The sequence below is a fragment of the Phyllopteryx taeniolatus genome, chromosome 10 (genome assembly GCF_024500385.1).
Source record: "Phyllopteryx taeniolatus isolate TA_2022b chromosome 10, UOR_Ptae_1.2, whole genome shotgun sequence".
Classification (NCBI taxonomy): domain Eukaryota; kingdom Metazoa; phylum Chordata; class Actinopteri; order Syngnathiformes; family Syngnathidae; genus Phyllopteryx; species Phyllopteryx taeniolatus.
The window spans coordinates 25,881,899-25,898,552 of NC_084511.1; the positions used below are offsets into that span (position 1 = coordinate 25,881,899).

General features: G+C 42.9%; 2 protein-coding genes across 7 annotated transcripts; both read left to right on the forward strand.

Moving 5' to 3' along the window:
- The first annotated feature begins 225 nt into the window (after nucleotides 1-225).
- On the forward strand, nucleotides 226-7,234 carry tmem33 (transmembrane protein 33). Of its 3 annotated transcripts, XM_061787522.1 has the most exons (8): nucleotides 226-321; nucleotides 1,118-1,185; nucleotides 2,442-2,536; nucleotides 2,681-2,868; nucleotides 3,723-3,790; nucleotides 4,055-4,188; nucleotides 5,180-5,263; nucleotides 5,342-7,234. In XM_061787522.1, exons 2-8 carry the CDS (start codon nucleotides 1,141-1,143, stop codon nucleotides 5,469-5,471), a joined length of 744 nt encoding a protein of 247 aa, XP_061643506.1. In that variant the 5' UTR covers nucleotides 226-321; nucleotides 1,118-1,140; the 3' UTR covers nucleotides 5,472-7,234. The 3 variants fall into 3 exon arrangements, with proteins under 3 accessions (XP_061643506.1, XP_061643503.1, XP_061643505.1); XM_061787519.1 differs by lacking the exons at nucleotides 226-321; nucleotides 1,118-1,185; nucleotides 2,442-2,536 and adding an exon at nucleotides 3,230-3,341 and having other exon boundaries at nucleotides 2,846-3,070; XM_061787521.1 differs by lacking the exons at nucleotides 226-321; nucleotides 1,118-1,185; nucleotides 2,442-2,536 and adding an exon at nucleotides 3,230-3,341 and having other exon boundaries at nucleotides 2,846-3,061.
- A 404-nt stretch (nucleotides 7,235-7,638) lies between these two features.
- bbs7 (Bardet-Biedl syndrome 7) lies at nucleotides 7,639-16,433 on the forward strand. 4 transcript variants are annotated; one of them, XM_061787516.1, is made up of 19 exons: nucleotides 7,645-8,115; nucleotides 8,244-8,309; nucleotides 8,410-8,472; nucleotides 8,549-8,724; nucleotides 9,450-9,636; nucleotides 9,715-9,787; nucleotides 10,262-10,369; nucleotides 10,453-10,583; nucleotides 10,667-10,751; nucleotides 11,229-11,331; nucleotides 11,420-11,612; nucleotides 12,135-12,209; nucleotides 12,288-12,353; nucleotides 13,436-13,575; nucleotides 13,670-13,834; nucleotides 15,016-15,125; nucleotides 15,201-15,304; nucleotides 15,592-15,715; nucleotides 15,789-16,433. In XM_061787516.1, the coding sequence occupies exons 1-19, from the start codon at nucleotides 8,080-8,082 to the stop codon at nucleotides 15,920-15,922; spliced, it is 2,139 nt and encodes a 712-aa protein (XP_061643500.1). In that variant the 5' UTR covers nucleotides 7,645-8,079; the 3' UTR covers nucleotides 15,923-16,433. The 4 variants fall into 4 exon arrangements, 2 of the variants coding, with proteins under 2 accessions (XP_061643500.1, XP_061643499.1); XM_061787515.1 differs by having other exon boundaries at nucleotides 7,646-8,115; nucleotides 12,285-12,353; XR_009790452.1 differs by having other exon boundaries at nucleotides 7,639-8,115; nucleotides 15,201-15,715; nucleotides 15,789-15,813.
- Nucleotides 16,434-16,654: the final 221 nt, after the last annotated feature.

The following is a 16,654-nucleotide window of genomic DNA, read 5'->3' on the forward strand; positions in this document are numbered from 1 at the left end:
ATAAGAACGAGGAACTTTGTACAAATATTAACACAAAAATATTATCCACAAAAATAAATTTCCAAATTAATTCCGAAAGGAATTTTATATCGGCAGTTATTTCATGATGTTATGAAGACTTATTTCCATTTTCTAAATTGTAAAAAAAAAAAAAAAAAAAGTCTGTAAATGAAACGTTTTAAAAAAGATCCTCTTCGGTCCCGGAAGTCCTCTTTTCCTATCATCGCGTGAGTTTGCGCGATTTTCGTCGTCCAAGCAAGGTCAGCTGATCGTTGACGACAGCTGAGCAGCACGGCAAAGTAGTTCCACGCGCGAACACCGGTAGGTTGATTTTTTTTTTCTCCTCTTATTTTAAAACTGTATCTACTGAAAGCCAGCCATGAATTCCCATTTATAATCAGATATGTGCCACACAATCTGGGTAAGTTGTCGTGAAACGGCGGTCGGTGACGCCGTTACCCTAGCCCCCCCTATGCTAGCCGAAAGAGAACATTCTAGATTCACCTGCTGCTAGCTGCCTTGACGAGGCGTGAAAAAGCCAACTTTGGTCGCCGAATATCCACGCACACACACCGGCCTTGACATGTACGCGGCGGCGGCGGTGGTAGTGTCGTTCGTGGACCACCCCCACACCCTTATATTGAATTTAAATTCGCCTCATTTAAAAGTAGCATCTGTGGCAGGTATGCTAAGCTATTGTGGTACCATTCAGACCACTGTCAGTGATGGAAAGGAAAACGATTGTTTTTATTTTGTGGATTTGCGTCATCATTGTAAGAATATTTGATCAATTATCCACCAGCAAAATAATAGTTCTGTGTCCTGACATGATAGAGAAACTCAATGTATGTCGTAAGAGATGTAGTATCATATCAACTGCTTCGTCATTGCCAAGTTGTTGTCCCCCCCCCCTTGTTTTATTTTCCTATTAAAAAAAAAACAAAAAAAACACACATACTACTTAAATTGATGATGCCATATATGTACACTTGTTAAGTCATTGACCGTTTTGGAATGCCCCACCTTGTTAATAATTTATATCAAGGGTTTATGGCAAACTAACAAAAACTCTACGCTCTTTTTTTCTTGTGTATTATTTTTGTTCTTTCTTGAACAGAGTGACACACGCAAGCACCTAAGATGGCAGACAACAACCAACCAAGCCCTCAGAGACTGGGGCCTGTGGTAAGCCAGTCGCTTAACACCACAGCAACGATTGTTTCTTGTTTTTGGGTTTATGTGTGCCCAACACACAGTTATATCAGAAAAACAAGGTTTCTTTTTTTCCCCCCCCCCATTTTCTTTTGTCTGGTAACTCTTGCATGCTCAAGTTTGCTCAATAGCCTGAAATTCAGTAACATCTTGTAACGTGTAGTCTCACTGAACACTTGATTACAATACAGCGTGACTGGATGCTTTTGCTCAACGAACACTCAAATCTTGAAATAAAAATCCACTTTTGCATCACTTAAAAGGGAACACTGGATTAGTGGATCACAATCAGGGTCCTTGACAAGCTAAAATGTCATGTGGCCAGCTGACTTTTGGATGAAATCTTCCCCAAATTTGCTACTATATTCAATTTAATTTAGTTTTTTCTTTTTCCAAGCTCGGAACAGTTAATGCCGACCATTAGGAAAATGTGCCTTTTGAACCGTCTCACAAACGTGCCAGAGTAACACGCCGACGAGAAACACAGTGCTCTATTTCAGGTAACATTCATTAGGGCCTGAGCACAAAGTTGCTAACATGGTTAAAGAGCCTTATGCTGTGCCGCATTTAAAGGCGGGTATATTGGACAGACAGACCGCAGTTAATAGCGAACGTTTAAATAAATTAGGTTCGAGCAGTGTGTGGTATAAAAGCAAGCACCCAAAGGGATGATAAAAGCATTTTTACTCGTGGAGGCAGCAGTTTATACCGGTACGCTACACTACGCTGTGTGTATGTGGCGCATAGACCCATCACGCAACACAAATACCCCACCACTGCATTGACAACGTCGCTGAGTAATCATGTGCCGCTTATCAGAAGTTAGCTGATCCCGTCATGAGCAGAGAAACTCAGTCTGACATCATTACCCTTGAAAATAAATGGCTTACAGATTATTTGATTTAGGGGAAAAAAATGCACCAAAGGTGGGCGTGTAAATGTGGCAAAGACTCCGTAACTACCACTAACAACCCAGGCTAAAATTGGCTCCTCTTCAACATACAAAGATCTTAGTCTCTCAGTCTAGATTTATCACTTTAACAATACTTCCTTGACACCAATTACTATCATATTAGACATGGCTCTGGCACCATCGTGTCAGAGCACAAAAACATGCAAATAAGTGAGGTTTTCCGCAAACAATTGAGAATAGGTTTTACATATTGTCCCATTTAATGTGTTTTGTGTGTGTATAACTCATTTAACAGCACCTTTCCCTCCTCCTGTAGCAATTTTTAATGAACAACAAGCTGGAAACTGCCATGTGGCTGTCCCGCCTCTTCACTGTCTACTGCTCCGTTATGTTCATACTACCAATTTTGGGGTGAGTGTGCGCTAACACGGTTGTCCTTTAGAATCGCAAAATCTCATATTGTGTGGAAACGTTCTCTTTTTTGTTTAAAGACAAATTCCTTGTGTGTTTTGGACATACTTGGCAAATAAAGATGATTCTGATTCTGAAATTCAGGCCCTACGCAGCGTCCAACTTCTATCAGCGGGCGCTGCTGGCCAACGCGCTTACCAGCGCCCTGCGCTTGCACCAGAGGCTACCCAGGTTCCAGCTGAGCCGGACGTTCCTGGCGCAGGCGCTGCAAGAGGACAGCTGTCACTACCTGCTCTACTCGCTCATCCTCGTCAACTCCTACCCCATCACCAATATCCTTGACTTCAACTCTCTTGCCTGCACTCTACCTATGAGCTTTAGTGGCATTGGTGTCAAATTTGTAACAAATGGTTAGCCAGAAGCTTAACTCCACTGTGTTTGTTTACAGATTAGATGTGTAGACGTTCCAATTCTTGGCCCTTACTGAATGTTCTGGGTGGAAATCCTAATCATCTCTGCTTCAGGGTTAGCATGGTATACCGTCAAAAAGAAACCATACTACATATTTTTAGTACCGGTACTTCTGCACAGTTCGGCAGATAGCGAGCATTTCTAGTATTTGTACGTGGCAAGAACAAAAGCTGGACGAGTGCTCTGCGGTAGTGTGTAGCATATTTTGTTTGTTTTTTTCAGACTCCCGGGCCCCACAACAACTACAGCAAGCGCAGAGAGACATCACTTGAGGAAACTCTGGAAGACCAAAGTCTAATCCACTATGAGTTGCAACTTCCAGTTGAAGTTTATTGTAAGAATCACACACCTAAAATAAAGAAACCCAAACTCTTTGCAGTTGTGGCCAATCATGAATGTTGTTGTTTTTTTTTTTTTTGTAGTTTCACCCCAGAAATACAAGCTAGCCACTAGCCAATATTTTAAAGACATTTGAGAAAAACTTTTGAATGTCCTTTTATTTATTTATTTATTTTTAAGCAAAAGATACGAGAACGTTGTTGTCATTATAATGGGATTTTGATGACTGTCATTATTTGGCCTCCACTTGGATTACTTTCTTATATTCCTCATGAGCTATAATCACATTTAGTGCTATTACTGGCTCGCCAGCTCATTAAAATGCCGAGCAGCTCCCCGGGTATTATTTTGTTGCTCCTTAATCCATTGTCTCCAGTGAGCATCTTCCCGGTCTTCCTCTTCTCCCTGCTCCACGCAACCACCTACACCAAAAAGGTCCTCGATGTAAGTACACCACCGCCTCTGGCTGTGACTTTTATTGCTTTCTTGTGACAGGAATAAAAAAAACAAGTGTTGTTGCGGAAAAGAGCAAATGAGGTATTACATCATCCAAATGGAGTTTTAAATAGCTACTCCATCATGTTGCCTGGGGAAAAAAAACAGAAATCTAATAGAGGCTGCTGGCTTGTATCAACAAAATTCACAGTTCACAGAGAAGGAATAGGTGGGCGTTCATTGTACATAATGATGTTGTCGTCATCCCTCCAGTCGGTGGGCCCCAGCAGCCTGATGTTCATCCGAAACCTCCTGGACAAGATGTCGGCCAATCAGCAGAACATTCTCAAGTTCATCGCCTGTAACGAGATCTTCTTGATGCCCGCCACAGTCTTCATGCTCTTCAGGTTCTGCACATGAATACCCCAAACACCTTCTCTTTAATTTATTTACACATGTGCACCACTCCCATTCTGTCGTTCCACACACAGCTGTCACTCGTCTTTCGCAACCTTTAGTCTTGAAGTAGATTCTTGCAGAGATGCTAAGTGTTCCGGTTTGGCCCCATTTTCCTACGAGAAGTTGCCGTGTGTCCGGGGTAAGGGTGAAATAATGCATACGTGGTTAACTTGGAGTTTGCCATTGAGCAAGCAAGTAGGTATCACGTGATTGACACGTACGTTGCGCGGCTTATGATTGGCTGACACAAGGAATCGCGCACTTCAGCGGAACTTCTGATTGGCTGACACCCCCGAAAACCTAAGCAGTAAGCACGCCTCCTCCCCAAACGCGGAAGCGCTAACTGTGTAAATAGTCTGTTGACAACGAGCCCAGGGACTAAAAAAAAGTCACCAGTGATGACTATACTGCCTGAGCAAAATACACACAAAGGAAAGAAAGAAATCGGGAAAACACGCATAATGAAGGTACGTAACATAGTCAATGTATATTTTTAACACTTAACAACCCACCAACAGCCTCTTTTTTGGGAGGATTTTGTTGAAATATTTCATGATGGTGAGGTGCCAAGGCATGGTCAGGGGTGTCAAATGTTATGGCGCGCCTGTACTTTGGAATGGAAATAGCTGAACGCTGACTCGTTCCGTAATTGCCATCCAGCGTCCGACATTACCGGCCAGTACGGCGTTGTATCGGGCCACCATGGGGCTTCAAACACTGGCCAGTACAAATTTCATAAATGAAATGGATGAAATAAACACTATATTGTAAAGAGGGAAAAAAAACCAGCGTCCACACCTCCCTGCTTTCCACTGTTTGGGTACTGAGGGGAATGCTTTTGAGCCATTAAAGAGTATTTTTTTCCCCCATAATATGTCCCCTTTAAAATGTTGTGGACTTGTACGTTCATGTTAATTTTGTTCCTATTTTTGTCACTAGTGGTCAGGGAAGCTTGCTGCTACCTTTCATCTACTATCGCTTCCTCAGCCTGCGCTACACTTCCAGAAGAAACCCATACTGCCGGTAAGCGCGCGACAAACCATACATCATTGTTCTATACTTGCGTCTATTGAGACTCGTCTATGTTGTTGTTGTTTTCAGCACTCTGTTCACCGAGCTCCGAATCATCCTGGAGCACTTCATCATGAAGCCTGCGTGCCCCGCCTTCTTCCGGAGGATGTGCCTGAGCAGCATCGCGTTCGTCAGCCGTTTGGCCCCCACCGGCGTCTGAAAGCCGTGGCCTCCCTCCCCTCTCCGGCTCCCTCTTTGCATTTGGCCAACGCCGCCGAGGATGTGACTTCCATTTTGGATGAGGACACACAATGGCGGCATCACTGGAGGACATTTTGTTTTTATTGTTGCAATGACAACTTGGCAGCGTGCTCCACTTCAAGACCAGCCTGTAATGCACTGAAGTATCTCCATTTTTTTGGGGGGGGGGTCCTCCTCTTCTCCCCCTGTCGTCCTCCTGTAATGTGACCTCATCAAAACTGTGAACCCGCCGCTCTTTTGTTACGCTGGAGAGCATCGGACATCTTAATGTCATTCTATGACCTTATTTATCAACTAATGTTCTGGGATTAGTAACAAAATGATCTTAATTTATATGATCACAGATTAAAACGTGCCGAAAGAGGATGTAGGCAATGGTGATGATTTGTGTGCAGTTTAATATTTACCGTATTTTCATGACCATAAGGCGCACCGTATTAAAAGGCGCAGTTCCAGTTACGGGGCCTATTTCTGTATTTAACACATACATAAGGCGCAGGCATGGTAAAACATACGGTAGCTTAAAACATACGGTAGCATGCATGCTAGCATATCTTTCTAAAAAGGCAGCGGGAGCAAAACTGAGTTCGGTTGTACTTTTTTGAAGTATTTAATTACTCAATGTTATTTTTTGATCAATCCTCATCTTCTGTATCCGAAATGAACAGGTGGGCAATTACGCCATCAAACATGCCGGGTTCCCTCTCATCATTGTCGGAGTCGGTCTCGTTGCCGCGGGGGCTGTTCAGCAATGATGCTGGCGTTTTCCTGCTTCCTCCGCTTGTGACCCATGGATTCCTTGATCTTGAATTCTCTCGCGACTGCTCGATTCCCATGTTCCTCCGCGTAACTGTGCTTCGTAAGCGTGTCTCATCGTAGGTACCATTTTCGGCGGTCCTTAGCCAAACCGATGTTGTTTTGCACAATGCACATATCGACACTATATACCTAGTGGGGGGTGTGCCTTTAGCGTCCTCTTTCACGCGCACCCGTCCCCCTTTAACGTCCGCATGCTGTCCTCAGTCACGTCCGCCTTTCCTCTATATAAGCAGCGTGTCGGCAGGAAATGCTCCCAGTCAGTCCAGCCGAGCGCTCATCAAAGTCACACAACAACATTTACACATTTTGGAACTCAGTGCACACACAAGGCGCGCCGCATTATAAGGCGACCCGTCCATTTTGGAGAAAATGTAAGACTTTTAAGTGGGCCTTATGGTCATGAAAATACACGAGTTTCTTTTTTGTATGTACTCTTTAAAGGCCTAACTTCACTCCTTTTTTATGTAAAAATGTCATCTGTTGTATTTTATAGGACAAGCGTAAATTAGGGATTTATATGATATTGGATTTCTCTTGGAAATGAACTGCATGATGCATGTCATCCATTAAGTGGAAGCTGCACTGCTTTTCAATGCATTGTCATTCAGTTCCTCCCATATATATTTTTAATGCATTTACTCCCCTTGTACTAATACCTTTGCTTACATGTGCCCTAATTTCTTTCTCTGATGTTCATTATCTTCATTTGCCTAGAGATGAACCACGTTTTTATCGCGAGATAAGCTCTTAAAAATTATGAAATAAAATAAAGTAGTGATAACATTTTTGTACTGATAATTCTGTGGTTGCTACTTACTCCATGACAATCCCTGTTGTGGCTGCACCCAGAGAGCAATATTATTCTATATACAGGTGCCTCTCAATAAATAAGAAAACCTTGAATTTCTGTCGTTCCATTGTAAAAACTCATAGATTCCCTACACAGACTAAACTATTTTATGGTTTTTACTAGATGATTTTAGTTTACAGCTAACGCAAAGCCACCTTTTATCATCTCCCAAGAAATCAGAATGTTACATAAACAGTCAAAAAGATTTATATATATGGAAATGAGGTTGGAATTGGCCTTCTGAAAAGTATTTCCTTGTGTTGAATAAATCTATATAATTCGAGTTTCATTTTTGGAATTGCAATACCGAGATACAATAAAGTCTCCTACAGTCTTCTAATTTATTGAGAGGCATCTGTACTATTATAAATAAACAGTAATGCTAAATCTATGGCCGCGGCTGCTTTCTCCGGCTGCGGAAGCCAACTATCCAACCAGGAGACTGCTTCAATATGTATTGCTCAAACGGCGTCCAATGATTGTGCAGATTATTGCGGTTGACAACGTTGCCATGGAAGCTGTTTTAAGCGTAAAAACCTGCACGTTCTCACCCCAAATTCGTCTCGGTTTCGACCTGACAGTGGTTTGATTTTACCTTCACCACTTAGTTTCGTCTGTATTTTACTTAAAACACAACTGGTTTTCGTCTTTAAAGTACTTAGTCGCCCACTCGTGCGAAATGCTAGCTAGCTGGCTAGCCAACGTTAGCACGTCGAGCTAATCTTCTTGAGTGGATAATCCTCCTCTCTCTTCTTACAACGATGAACCTTCAATGTTAGCAGCGGCTTGTGACTGACGAATGGACCGACTGGTTCCCCGCATTTGTGGCCGGATAAACATCTAGTTTGGCGGCTTGTCCTGTTATTTCCTCCGGAGTCAGGAGTCGCCCCAAATAAAGATGGAGATTAATCTAAATCGAGTTGATTATATCCAGGTAAGTCCCTTCTCTGTCTAGTTTGTCAGCATCGTGTTGATGTTTCAGAATTGATAACTATTATACGAATGTCACACTGGTTGTTTTACGTGAGTTTCCTCCAAACAAACAGTTTTTGTCACGTACAGGTTGGTGTGACGTCCCAAAAAACAATGAGACTGCTGCCAGTACTTGGAAAAAAGGCAACCCAGAAGGTATCATCGATGAATAGTACTGTATTTCAAAGTGATTATTTTATGTTCTTAAACGGATAAGGCATCAAAATAATGTGTTTCCATGTTGTTATTGTTGCAGGTAGCTGTAGCTGACCAAGATGGCATCTTGACATGTTTCGGAATGAAGAAGGGCGAGGCAGTAGTAAGAGGATTTTCCATTCAAGCAATGCCGTATTTGTGTCCATATTTTGTTGCTAACACAAGTCCGTGTGTCATAGCCCGTTTTCAAAACACTACCGGGGCAGAAAATATCCCGAATGGACCTGGGCGGAGTGGCGGGAACGCCGCAGGAGAAGATCTTCGTCTGCTCTGGATCTCAAGTGCGAGGATTCACCAAGAAGGGCAAACAGTTCCTCACCTTTGACGCCAACCTCACCGAGAGCATCAACGCCATGTAGGAAGCAACTCCGTCAAGGTTCTCGAATATGGCTGGGGAATTTATGACTCGTGGGAAACGCGTACAAAAACATCTAATCCAAACAATCAAATAAAATAGTTGCTCCTGGAGAAATAGTCCTCACAGCTCTCTTAAGACAATCGCAAGGTATCCCACTGTGGCTTTTGTAGTTTCTAATGCAAGCTACCCCCAAAATGATAAAACATATAGCAGATCCTCAGAACCAAAAATGAAAATGAAAAAACTAAATGTAAAAATCCCAAATCATGGTGAGGTTTTTTTTATTTTGCGCTCTTTCTCAAACAACACGAAGCTGCCAAAGCCTTGTATAAATAGGAAAGCAGCACTGTAATGGTGTACCTCAGTGATACATCTTGATTGAAGAACAAGCTTTGTATGTCAGGGAGGAGCTAAGTTTAGCCTGGGTCGTTAGCACAAATTACAGTCTTTGCTGGAAGTAAATGAGCATTTCTGGTGCAAGTCAAATCATCTCTAAGCCATTTCTTTTCAAGGGTTGTGTTGTAAGATGTGTTTGAAATGAGAATCGACTGTTTTGGGGATCATAGTTTGTGGTATATGTATGGCTTAAATTATTGATAGGGGACATTACTCGCACTCGCGATGCTCATTCGACAAGAGCTGTTGCAAACGGATGGATGTATTGTTACATAAATACCCGGTCCACTCCCGAGTCCCCACCCATGTTGTACTTTCCCACGCAGGCACGTGAGTGGCGCTGACCTCTTTGTGTGCGCCAGCTACATCTACAACCACTACTGCGACTGCAAGGACCAGGACTACTTCCTGTCTGGGGACAAGATCAACGACATCGTCTGTTTGACCTCGGAGAAGCTGGCTCGCCCCGTCCCGGTGCTGGCGTGTCAAGATCGTGTTCTCAGGGTGCTGCAGGTAGAAAAAGCGTTTTGCTAGTCCTGATTGTCCAATACTTAAATAATAAAGTTTTTGCGTGTATTTTAAATCCTTCAGGGATCTGAGCTGGCCTATGAAGCAGAAGTGCCTGGACCGCCGTCTGTACTCGAACGCTACAAGAAAGATGGAGGCAAGTTAGTCCCCCTTTGTATTATTTGTGAAATAATTCACGATGATATAAAAATGTCTTTCACGCCCCAAAAAAACATGGGTGGGGACTCGGGAGTGGACCGGGTATTATGATGCATTTCCTTTTTAAAATGGACCATTTTACATCCGCATTTTAACTATTTTATGCTTTAACCTCATTTACGAATAACCTGTCTGACTTAAAAAAAATCAAATGTGGCCCATGAGCAAAAACTTTGCCCATGTTTGTCCTGCTTTAGATTTTCACTGCGTTGAAGGCATGCATGAGTCTAAATTCCAAGTTCAAGTTCTAACTTTTGGAGTATATTTAAAAAAAAAAAGGCAATCACATTTCATATGGAAAATGGATGGATCGGAATGACAGGTGGACATGATGCGGCATTTCACACTGCATTGTATTTTGTGAGGTTGGAGCCCAAGTGAACTGCGGGAACTGTGACTCATTCTGTCGCAGGAGAGGATGTCCTGTACGGGACGACGGACGGCAAAATCGGCCTGATTCAGATCGGTGAGAGTGTGGCGGCAATTAAATGGGAGATTGACAACGACAAAAGGAAAGGCGGTACGGTACTGTACTGTTTGTGTTCTGAATCTCATGCGCGGGTGTACCTAATAAAGTGACCCGTGATGCTGTGCTCCGTCCAGGTATTCTCTGCCTCGACGCCTACGACATCACCGGCGACGGCGTGAGCGACGTCCTGGTGGGCCGCGACGACGGCACGGTGGCCGTTTACGGTTTTGACAGCGCCGGCGAGCCCACACTACGCTTTGAGCATGTGAGGGGGGTCTTTAAAACTAGACTTGATACGAGTCTGCATGTAACCATCGGCTTTTAATTTCCTTCCTTTACCTTACGCAGGCCTTGTCCGAAAGCGTAACCTCCATCCAGGGAGGCTGCGTGGGAAAGGAATCCTATGACGAGGTCTTGACGGCTACCTACACAGGTGACATCACTGTTGGACACGCTTTTTTTTTTTTAAGCCGCTCTCCCACTTGAGCATCCCGGCATAGTTGGCGCACGCACCTCCTGTTCCCTGCACACAAGCCCCCAAACAAATATAAAGCAGTCTTTGCCGCACCTTTAAAGCCACGCACCTGCTTCAGCATAGATTTGGCGCGCCTCCCCACCCCAACCCCCCATACGACTTCCCTGTACTCCACAAACTTCCAAACACTCCAAAAAGTCCAAACTTAGGCGGTTTACAGCCAATAAAGGCATTCTCTGTAACCATGCACACATGACATCAATGCTAGTTCAGCCTAAACTGAAGGCAGTTGAGTAAATATGAGTAATTACACATCCATCCATCATCAAGTTATGTCCGTGCATGTAGAAAAATGACTCCTTGTAGCCCATCAATCGTAAAGTGTGTCCTAGCCGACTAATGAACGCATTTTGGGTCTGTCGCGTGTCTTTCCAGGTTGGGTGACAGGTCTGACCACAGAGCCCCAAAAGGCTGAAGGGGGTGCTGGAGAAGAGGTCAGGATGAGTAAAGAGACTCAGTCCAAAGTGGAAGCCCTCAGGTAACCACAACCGTTGACGACGTTGGTCCCCCGTGCGAGGCGCGCAAACGTGAGCTTTTATTTATTTTTGAATTAATTTGAATCGCAGGGCCGAGGTGGAGCAGCTCCAGGTGAAAGTTCAGCTGGGCCGCGAGCAGTACCAGCAGACGTCGCTGTCCAAGACGGCCGTCACCGTGGTGCCCGCTTTCAGCATCAACGACAAGTTCACGCTGTGCCAGGACGACGCCAGCTACAGCCTCATGCTGGAGGTGCAGACTGCCATCGACAACCTGCTGCTCCAGGTAAGGGCTGCCTTAAAAGGGACATTGCATGATTTTATTTTATTTTTCCTCACAATTTCCAACACTTCTCAGGTGTCTTAATAAAATGCCTCTGACATTCTTCTGTTAAAATACGATACAGACAGGATAAAGAATTACAATTTCACAAACTTGCGAGCCGAATGCTAACACACGATGCAAAATGCTACAGATGGGCTAACAAAACTGGCGTCGATGTTGCGGTTATTATAACCCTTTAAGCTGCGGCTATTTGAATACAAACTGTTACTTCAGCAGGGGGGGGGGGGGTGGCGGGATGTTCATTCACAGCGATCTTACACTCGCGTACGCTCGGCCCCCAAGTCGGCCCTTCCGGAAAGAACCCAGGTTCTCAAGCGCCCATCGAAATAGCACCAGAAGTGCGTATGTACTTTCGTCTTTAATTTCACACTTGATGGGTGAACAGCCACTCCAGAGATCCAACTATTTTGTAAGCAACCCATAAAAAGTCAATTTTCCATAAAATGTCCCTGTTTCTTGCAGAGCGACGTCCCCATCGACCTGCTGGATGTGGACAACAACTCGGCGGTGGTCAGCTTCAGCGAGTGCGACTCTGAGGTGAGCCAAGACCTCACTGTGTTGTTTTTCTCTCTCGCTCTATCACTCACTCCATCACTCACTCTCTCCCCCCAGCAGCCGAATGGCAACTTCCTGTTGGCCACTTACAGGTGTCAAGCTAACACCACCAGACTGGAGCTCAAGGTAAGTCGTGTCTCTGTAATCGGCGCCTAATACAATTCATGTATACAGTGAACCCGATGTGAGTAGCAAACATTTGTAAATAATGGCATCTCCTTAAAAAAAAAAAAAAAAAGTCATAATTGCCTGTATTGAGATTAAATTCCATAAATATACCTAAAGAATGAGCCTAAGACACTCATATAATTTCAGATTAAAATTTGTGTTCCCAGCTATATCGTTGTTCATTGTTTGTGCCCTTGCTATATCGCAGATTTTTTTTGGGTGAGCGTATCGCTGTCACGGAAATTTCCCACAATAATGCAGAACTTTGTGGTTTCTAGCGATCGTTTTTTTTCTCCATTTTTTTTTTTTACCTTACAATACTTACAGTACTGCCCTCGTATGTCGGATTGGAGAGCCACCGTCGCATATGCACTTTTCAGCTGTTTATTGAACATTTAACCAAAAACACAATCCGCACACTCAAGAAGGAGCTGCTGTGCCACAGCTCACGCTCGGACACTCACATCGAGACTCGCCAAGGTCACGTGCCACCCCCACCAGGTCCCGCCTCTTAAAGACGCATGCATATACACAGACACTACAATAGAATCAAACAGTATTTTCTATATATTTTATGTTTTCTTATGGTTTTAGTGTGTTCAAAGACTTTTACAATGTGTTCAAAACTTTTATTTTAATACGTTTAAATGTTGAAAGTGTGTTTAATGGTTAAAACTTTTAAAAAATATATAGAATAATAATGCACAATGTATATGGTCTCTCTATTTTGTGTATTTTCAACCCTTGAGGGTGGATCTGGTACATGTCCCCCACGATAAACAGGGGTTCACTCGATATATATATATATATATATATACCATTCGGGGTCACTTAAAAATTTTAAATAATTTTTGGGGGGGCATAAATTCCGGGAAGATAACATTAATTGAATCAGAAATACAGTCTATACATGGATACTGTATTTCTAAGTGACCCCCAGACGGTTTTGTGTTTATCTATACAACGGTGTGTTTTCAAGGAGATCTGGAATTGTCTGGGTGACCCCCAAACTTTAGAAAGGCAGTATATATGTTTTGTAGGTAAGGTCCATCGAGGGGCAGTACGGCACCTTGCAGGCTTACGTGACCCACAGACTGCAGCCCAAGACGTGTCAGGTTCGCCAGTATCACATCAAACCTCTGTCTCTTCACCAGCGCACACACAACATCGACCACGACAGGTGACTTTCCACCCCAGACCCTACATCTTCTTCTTATTATTAAAACAATGTGAGCTAACCTTACGATCCTGTGTATTCTGTGTTGTGGATCCAGACCCATGAACAGGCTGTGTCTGGTGGGACAGTTCAGTTTCGCAGAGATCCACTCATGGGTGGTCTTCTGTCTGCCGGAAGTGCCGGAAAAGACGCCAGCTGGAGAGAGCGTCGCCTTTTACTTCCTCAACACCTTCCTGGGTACGCAGCTGCACGCCACCTACAGGTCAGCTTCTGTACTACACGTTAAAATTGTACCATGTTACCATACTTTCTTATTCATATGCATTTCTTCCTTAAAAAAAAAAAACAATTCATCAAAAATCGATAGCGCGTATTATACGTTTGTTCATCGGTATAAGGAAAATGAAAACATTTTGTTACATTGTATAGACGTATACTGTTACCTAAGAGTTGTGAAAAGTGTACTTTCATGCCAATATGATATGTAATGTCCAATGTTACAAATTTATATATAATACAGTAAATTTTCACTGCTCACCGAGAATCGATGCAAATCGATGGTGCATATTCTACATGGGTAGAAGGCAATTCCTGATTTTGGGGCGGTCAATTTTTTTTTGGGGGGGGGGGGGGGTGTATTATACTTATACTTGCTTTTCAAAATCCAATAGTCGTTGACATCACAACTTCATTAGGCATTCGATATCCTAGAGCTTAGCATATCAAACTGTTAACATTTTAGCCTCCTTGATGGACTTTCAAACTCGTACTTGACATAACCACATTAGGCAGCTAGCTGTTGGCATAGCAATTGGTAGCATGCTGTCATTTTATTCTCCTCCTTGGGCTTTCAATGTAGTACTTGACATAACCACATTAGGTAGGTCGACTTTAGCATGGCAACTGTTGGCATGTTAGCATTTGATCCTCCAAGATTTTATTTGACTTGACATAACCACATAAGATTAGTCATTTGATGTCCTGGATGTTAGCATAGCAACTGTGGCATGTTAATATTTTATCCTCCTCGTTAGGGTTTCAATATAGCACCTGGCGCAAGCACACATGCCGGATGTTAGCATAGCAAGGGGTATTATATGTTAGCATTTTATCCTCCTTCTCAGGGTTTCAATATAGTACTTAATAATCACACATGCTGGATGTTAGCATAGCAATTGCTTGCATTTTATTGATATCCCCAAAATATTACCTGACATCAGAACCTCAGTAGGCTTTGGATAGGTTGCATGTTAGAACAACTGTTATCACACTAGTATTTTATCCTTGTTAGGTTTTTAATAGAGTACTTGACATCTATTAAACACTTAGGGCCTTTGTCAAGCTAGATGTTAGCATAGTGACTGGTAGAATGTTAGCATTAGCATTTTAGCATTTATTAGTATTTATTCCAATGATGTGGTGCTTGTATTTTTTCTTTCCCAGCAAAGGGGAGGGTCACTTTAAGTCGGACAACATCTCCACCATCTCCATCCTGAGCGACGTCCTCTCCAAAGAGGCCACCAAACGCAAAATCAACCTGAACATTTCATACGGTGGGCTGCAGGTGGATTATTATTCGTCCGTTGTGGTGGGGTTTACGAGTTAAAGGTGCTGGTGCTCCTCTGCAGATATCAACGACGACTCTGTGAGCCACACCCTCAAGATGATCCACCCTAAACTGGAGTACCAGCTGGTGCTGGCGAGAAAAGTTCAGCTCATTGATGCTCTGAAAGTAAGTCCAAAAAGAACTGATTTTAGCTCGTTATCCGCCTCGGTAGCGAGTCTATCGTATTTATTATTAAACGACTGGATGGATGGATGCCTGAGGGAGCTGAGCAAGGAGCGTAGTCAACGTGGAGCCCGGAGGAGATGTGGAGAGGAGGTACCGCTGACGGAAAGTTTTAGCAGTTTTGAAACCGTGAGCTGTTTGAAATCGCAGTATACCTTGAAATCGGTAACCGGCTCATGCCTAGCTGCTTGTCAAGTTGAATTCTCATTACTCCTCTTTTGATGGTTTAGGAGCTCCAGCTTCACGAGGGCAACGCCGACTTTCTCATCTCGGACTATCGCAGCATCCTGGACGAGTCGGCCAATCTGCTGGAGGAGTACAAGAGGCAGCCGGCGCACCTGGAGAGGCTTTACGGTGATACTTTATCATTTATCATTTACATACTTTTTTATCCTTCATTGATGTTGTTTTTCCTTCCTCCCTGCAGGCATGATCACAGACCTCTTCATCGATAAGTTCAAGTTCAAAGGACAGAATGTGAAAGCCAAAGTGTCGTCGCTCTTGGAGATCCTGGATAGTTACGATTTAAATTCATTATTAGACTTTTTCAATGAGGCTTAATCATGTGAGATAGTTTTATATTTTGTGTGTATATTTAAGCAATTATGATTATGTTTCTCTTTATAGATGTGAACTCATGTCACTCCCACGTATGATGTAATATATTATTTTCATACTACTTGGTGTGATGAATAAACCACTATATTGATGTTTTTTGCATACTTTAAATGATAAATAAGGCACAGTAATTTGACTATTCTACCACTACACTACTTTATTTTTATTAGCTGGATGTTGGCTCCCCCCCCCCCCAATTTCAATTGCTGCACAACTTTATTTTTTAAATCAGATTAAACAATTCCATGAATTATGACATTGTGAAATGTGTGTGCTTAATGGTTGAAAAACATCTTTATTATAATTCAAACATTTTTATTTTGTTCAATTATGAATTCACTATATACTATTCTTGTTACTGGAAGTTTTTAGTTTTTTTTCTAAATTGTTTTCACTCATTCAGGTTGTATAGACTCCTCTTCCTGGCACTCAAATAAACCAGTTTCACATTTTCCGATCAATTTTAGTGTCGTTTAATCCACAGTGTCACTACTTTAACCTTGTTAACATTGTTTCGTCTCTCATTTGCCCACTACCTACCCTATGAACTTTAATATTATTTTTAATCTAATACAAATGTCTGTCACATACGATTGCCTTTCAATTGCGAACCGGTATTGAATAAGTAATCAAATCGATTGTCCCCGCTCGTTTGCCGTCGACGTGCGTACGTCA

Excerpts from the sequence above, each read along its gene's own strand:
- tmem33 (XM_061787522.1), top strand. The coding sequence starts at position 1,141 with ATGGCAGACAACAACCAACCAAGCCCTCAGAGACTGGGGCCTGTG. Across the intron at positions 4,189-5,179 it reads ACAGTCTTCATGCTCTTCAG|TGGTCAGGGAAGCTTGCTGC; the intron begins GTTCTGCACATG and ends TTTTGTCACTAG. Across the intron at positions 5,264-5,341 it reads AGAAGAAACCCATACTGCCG|CACTCTGTTCACCGAGCTCC; the intron begins GTAAGCGCGCGA and ends TGTTGTTTTCAG.
- bbs7 (XM_061787515.1), top strand. The coding sequence starts at position 8,080 with ATGGAGATTAATCTAAATCGAGTTGATTATATCCAG. Across the intron at positions 8,116-8,243 it reads ATCGAGTTGATTATATCCAG|GTTGGTGTGACGTCCCAAAA; the intron begins GTAAGTCCCTTC and ends TGTCACGTACAG. Across the intron at positions 10,584-10,666 it reads CCACACTACGCTTTGAGCAT|GCCTTGTCCGAAAGCGTAAC; the intron begins GTGAGGGGGGTC and ends TACCTTACGCAG.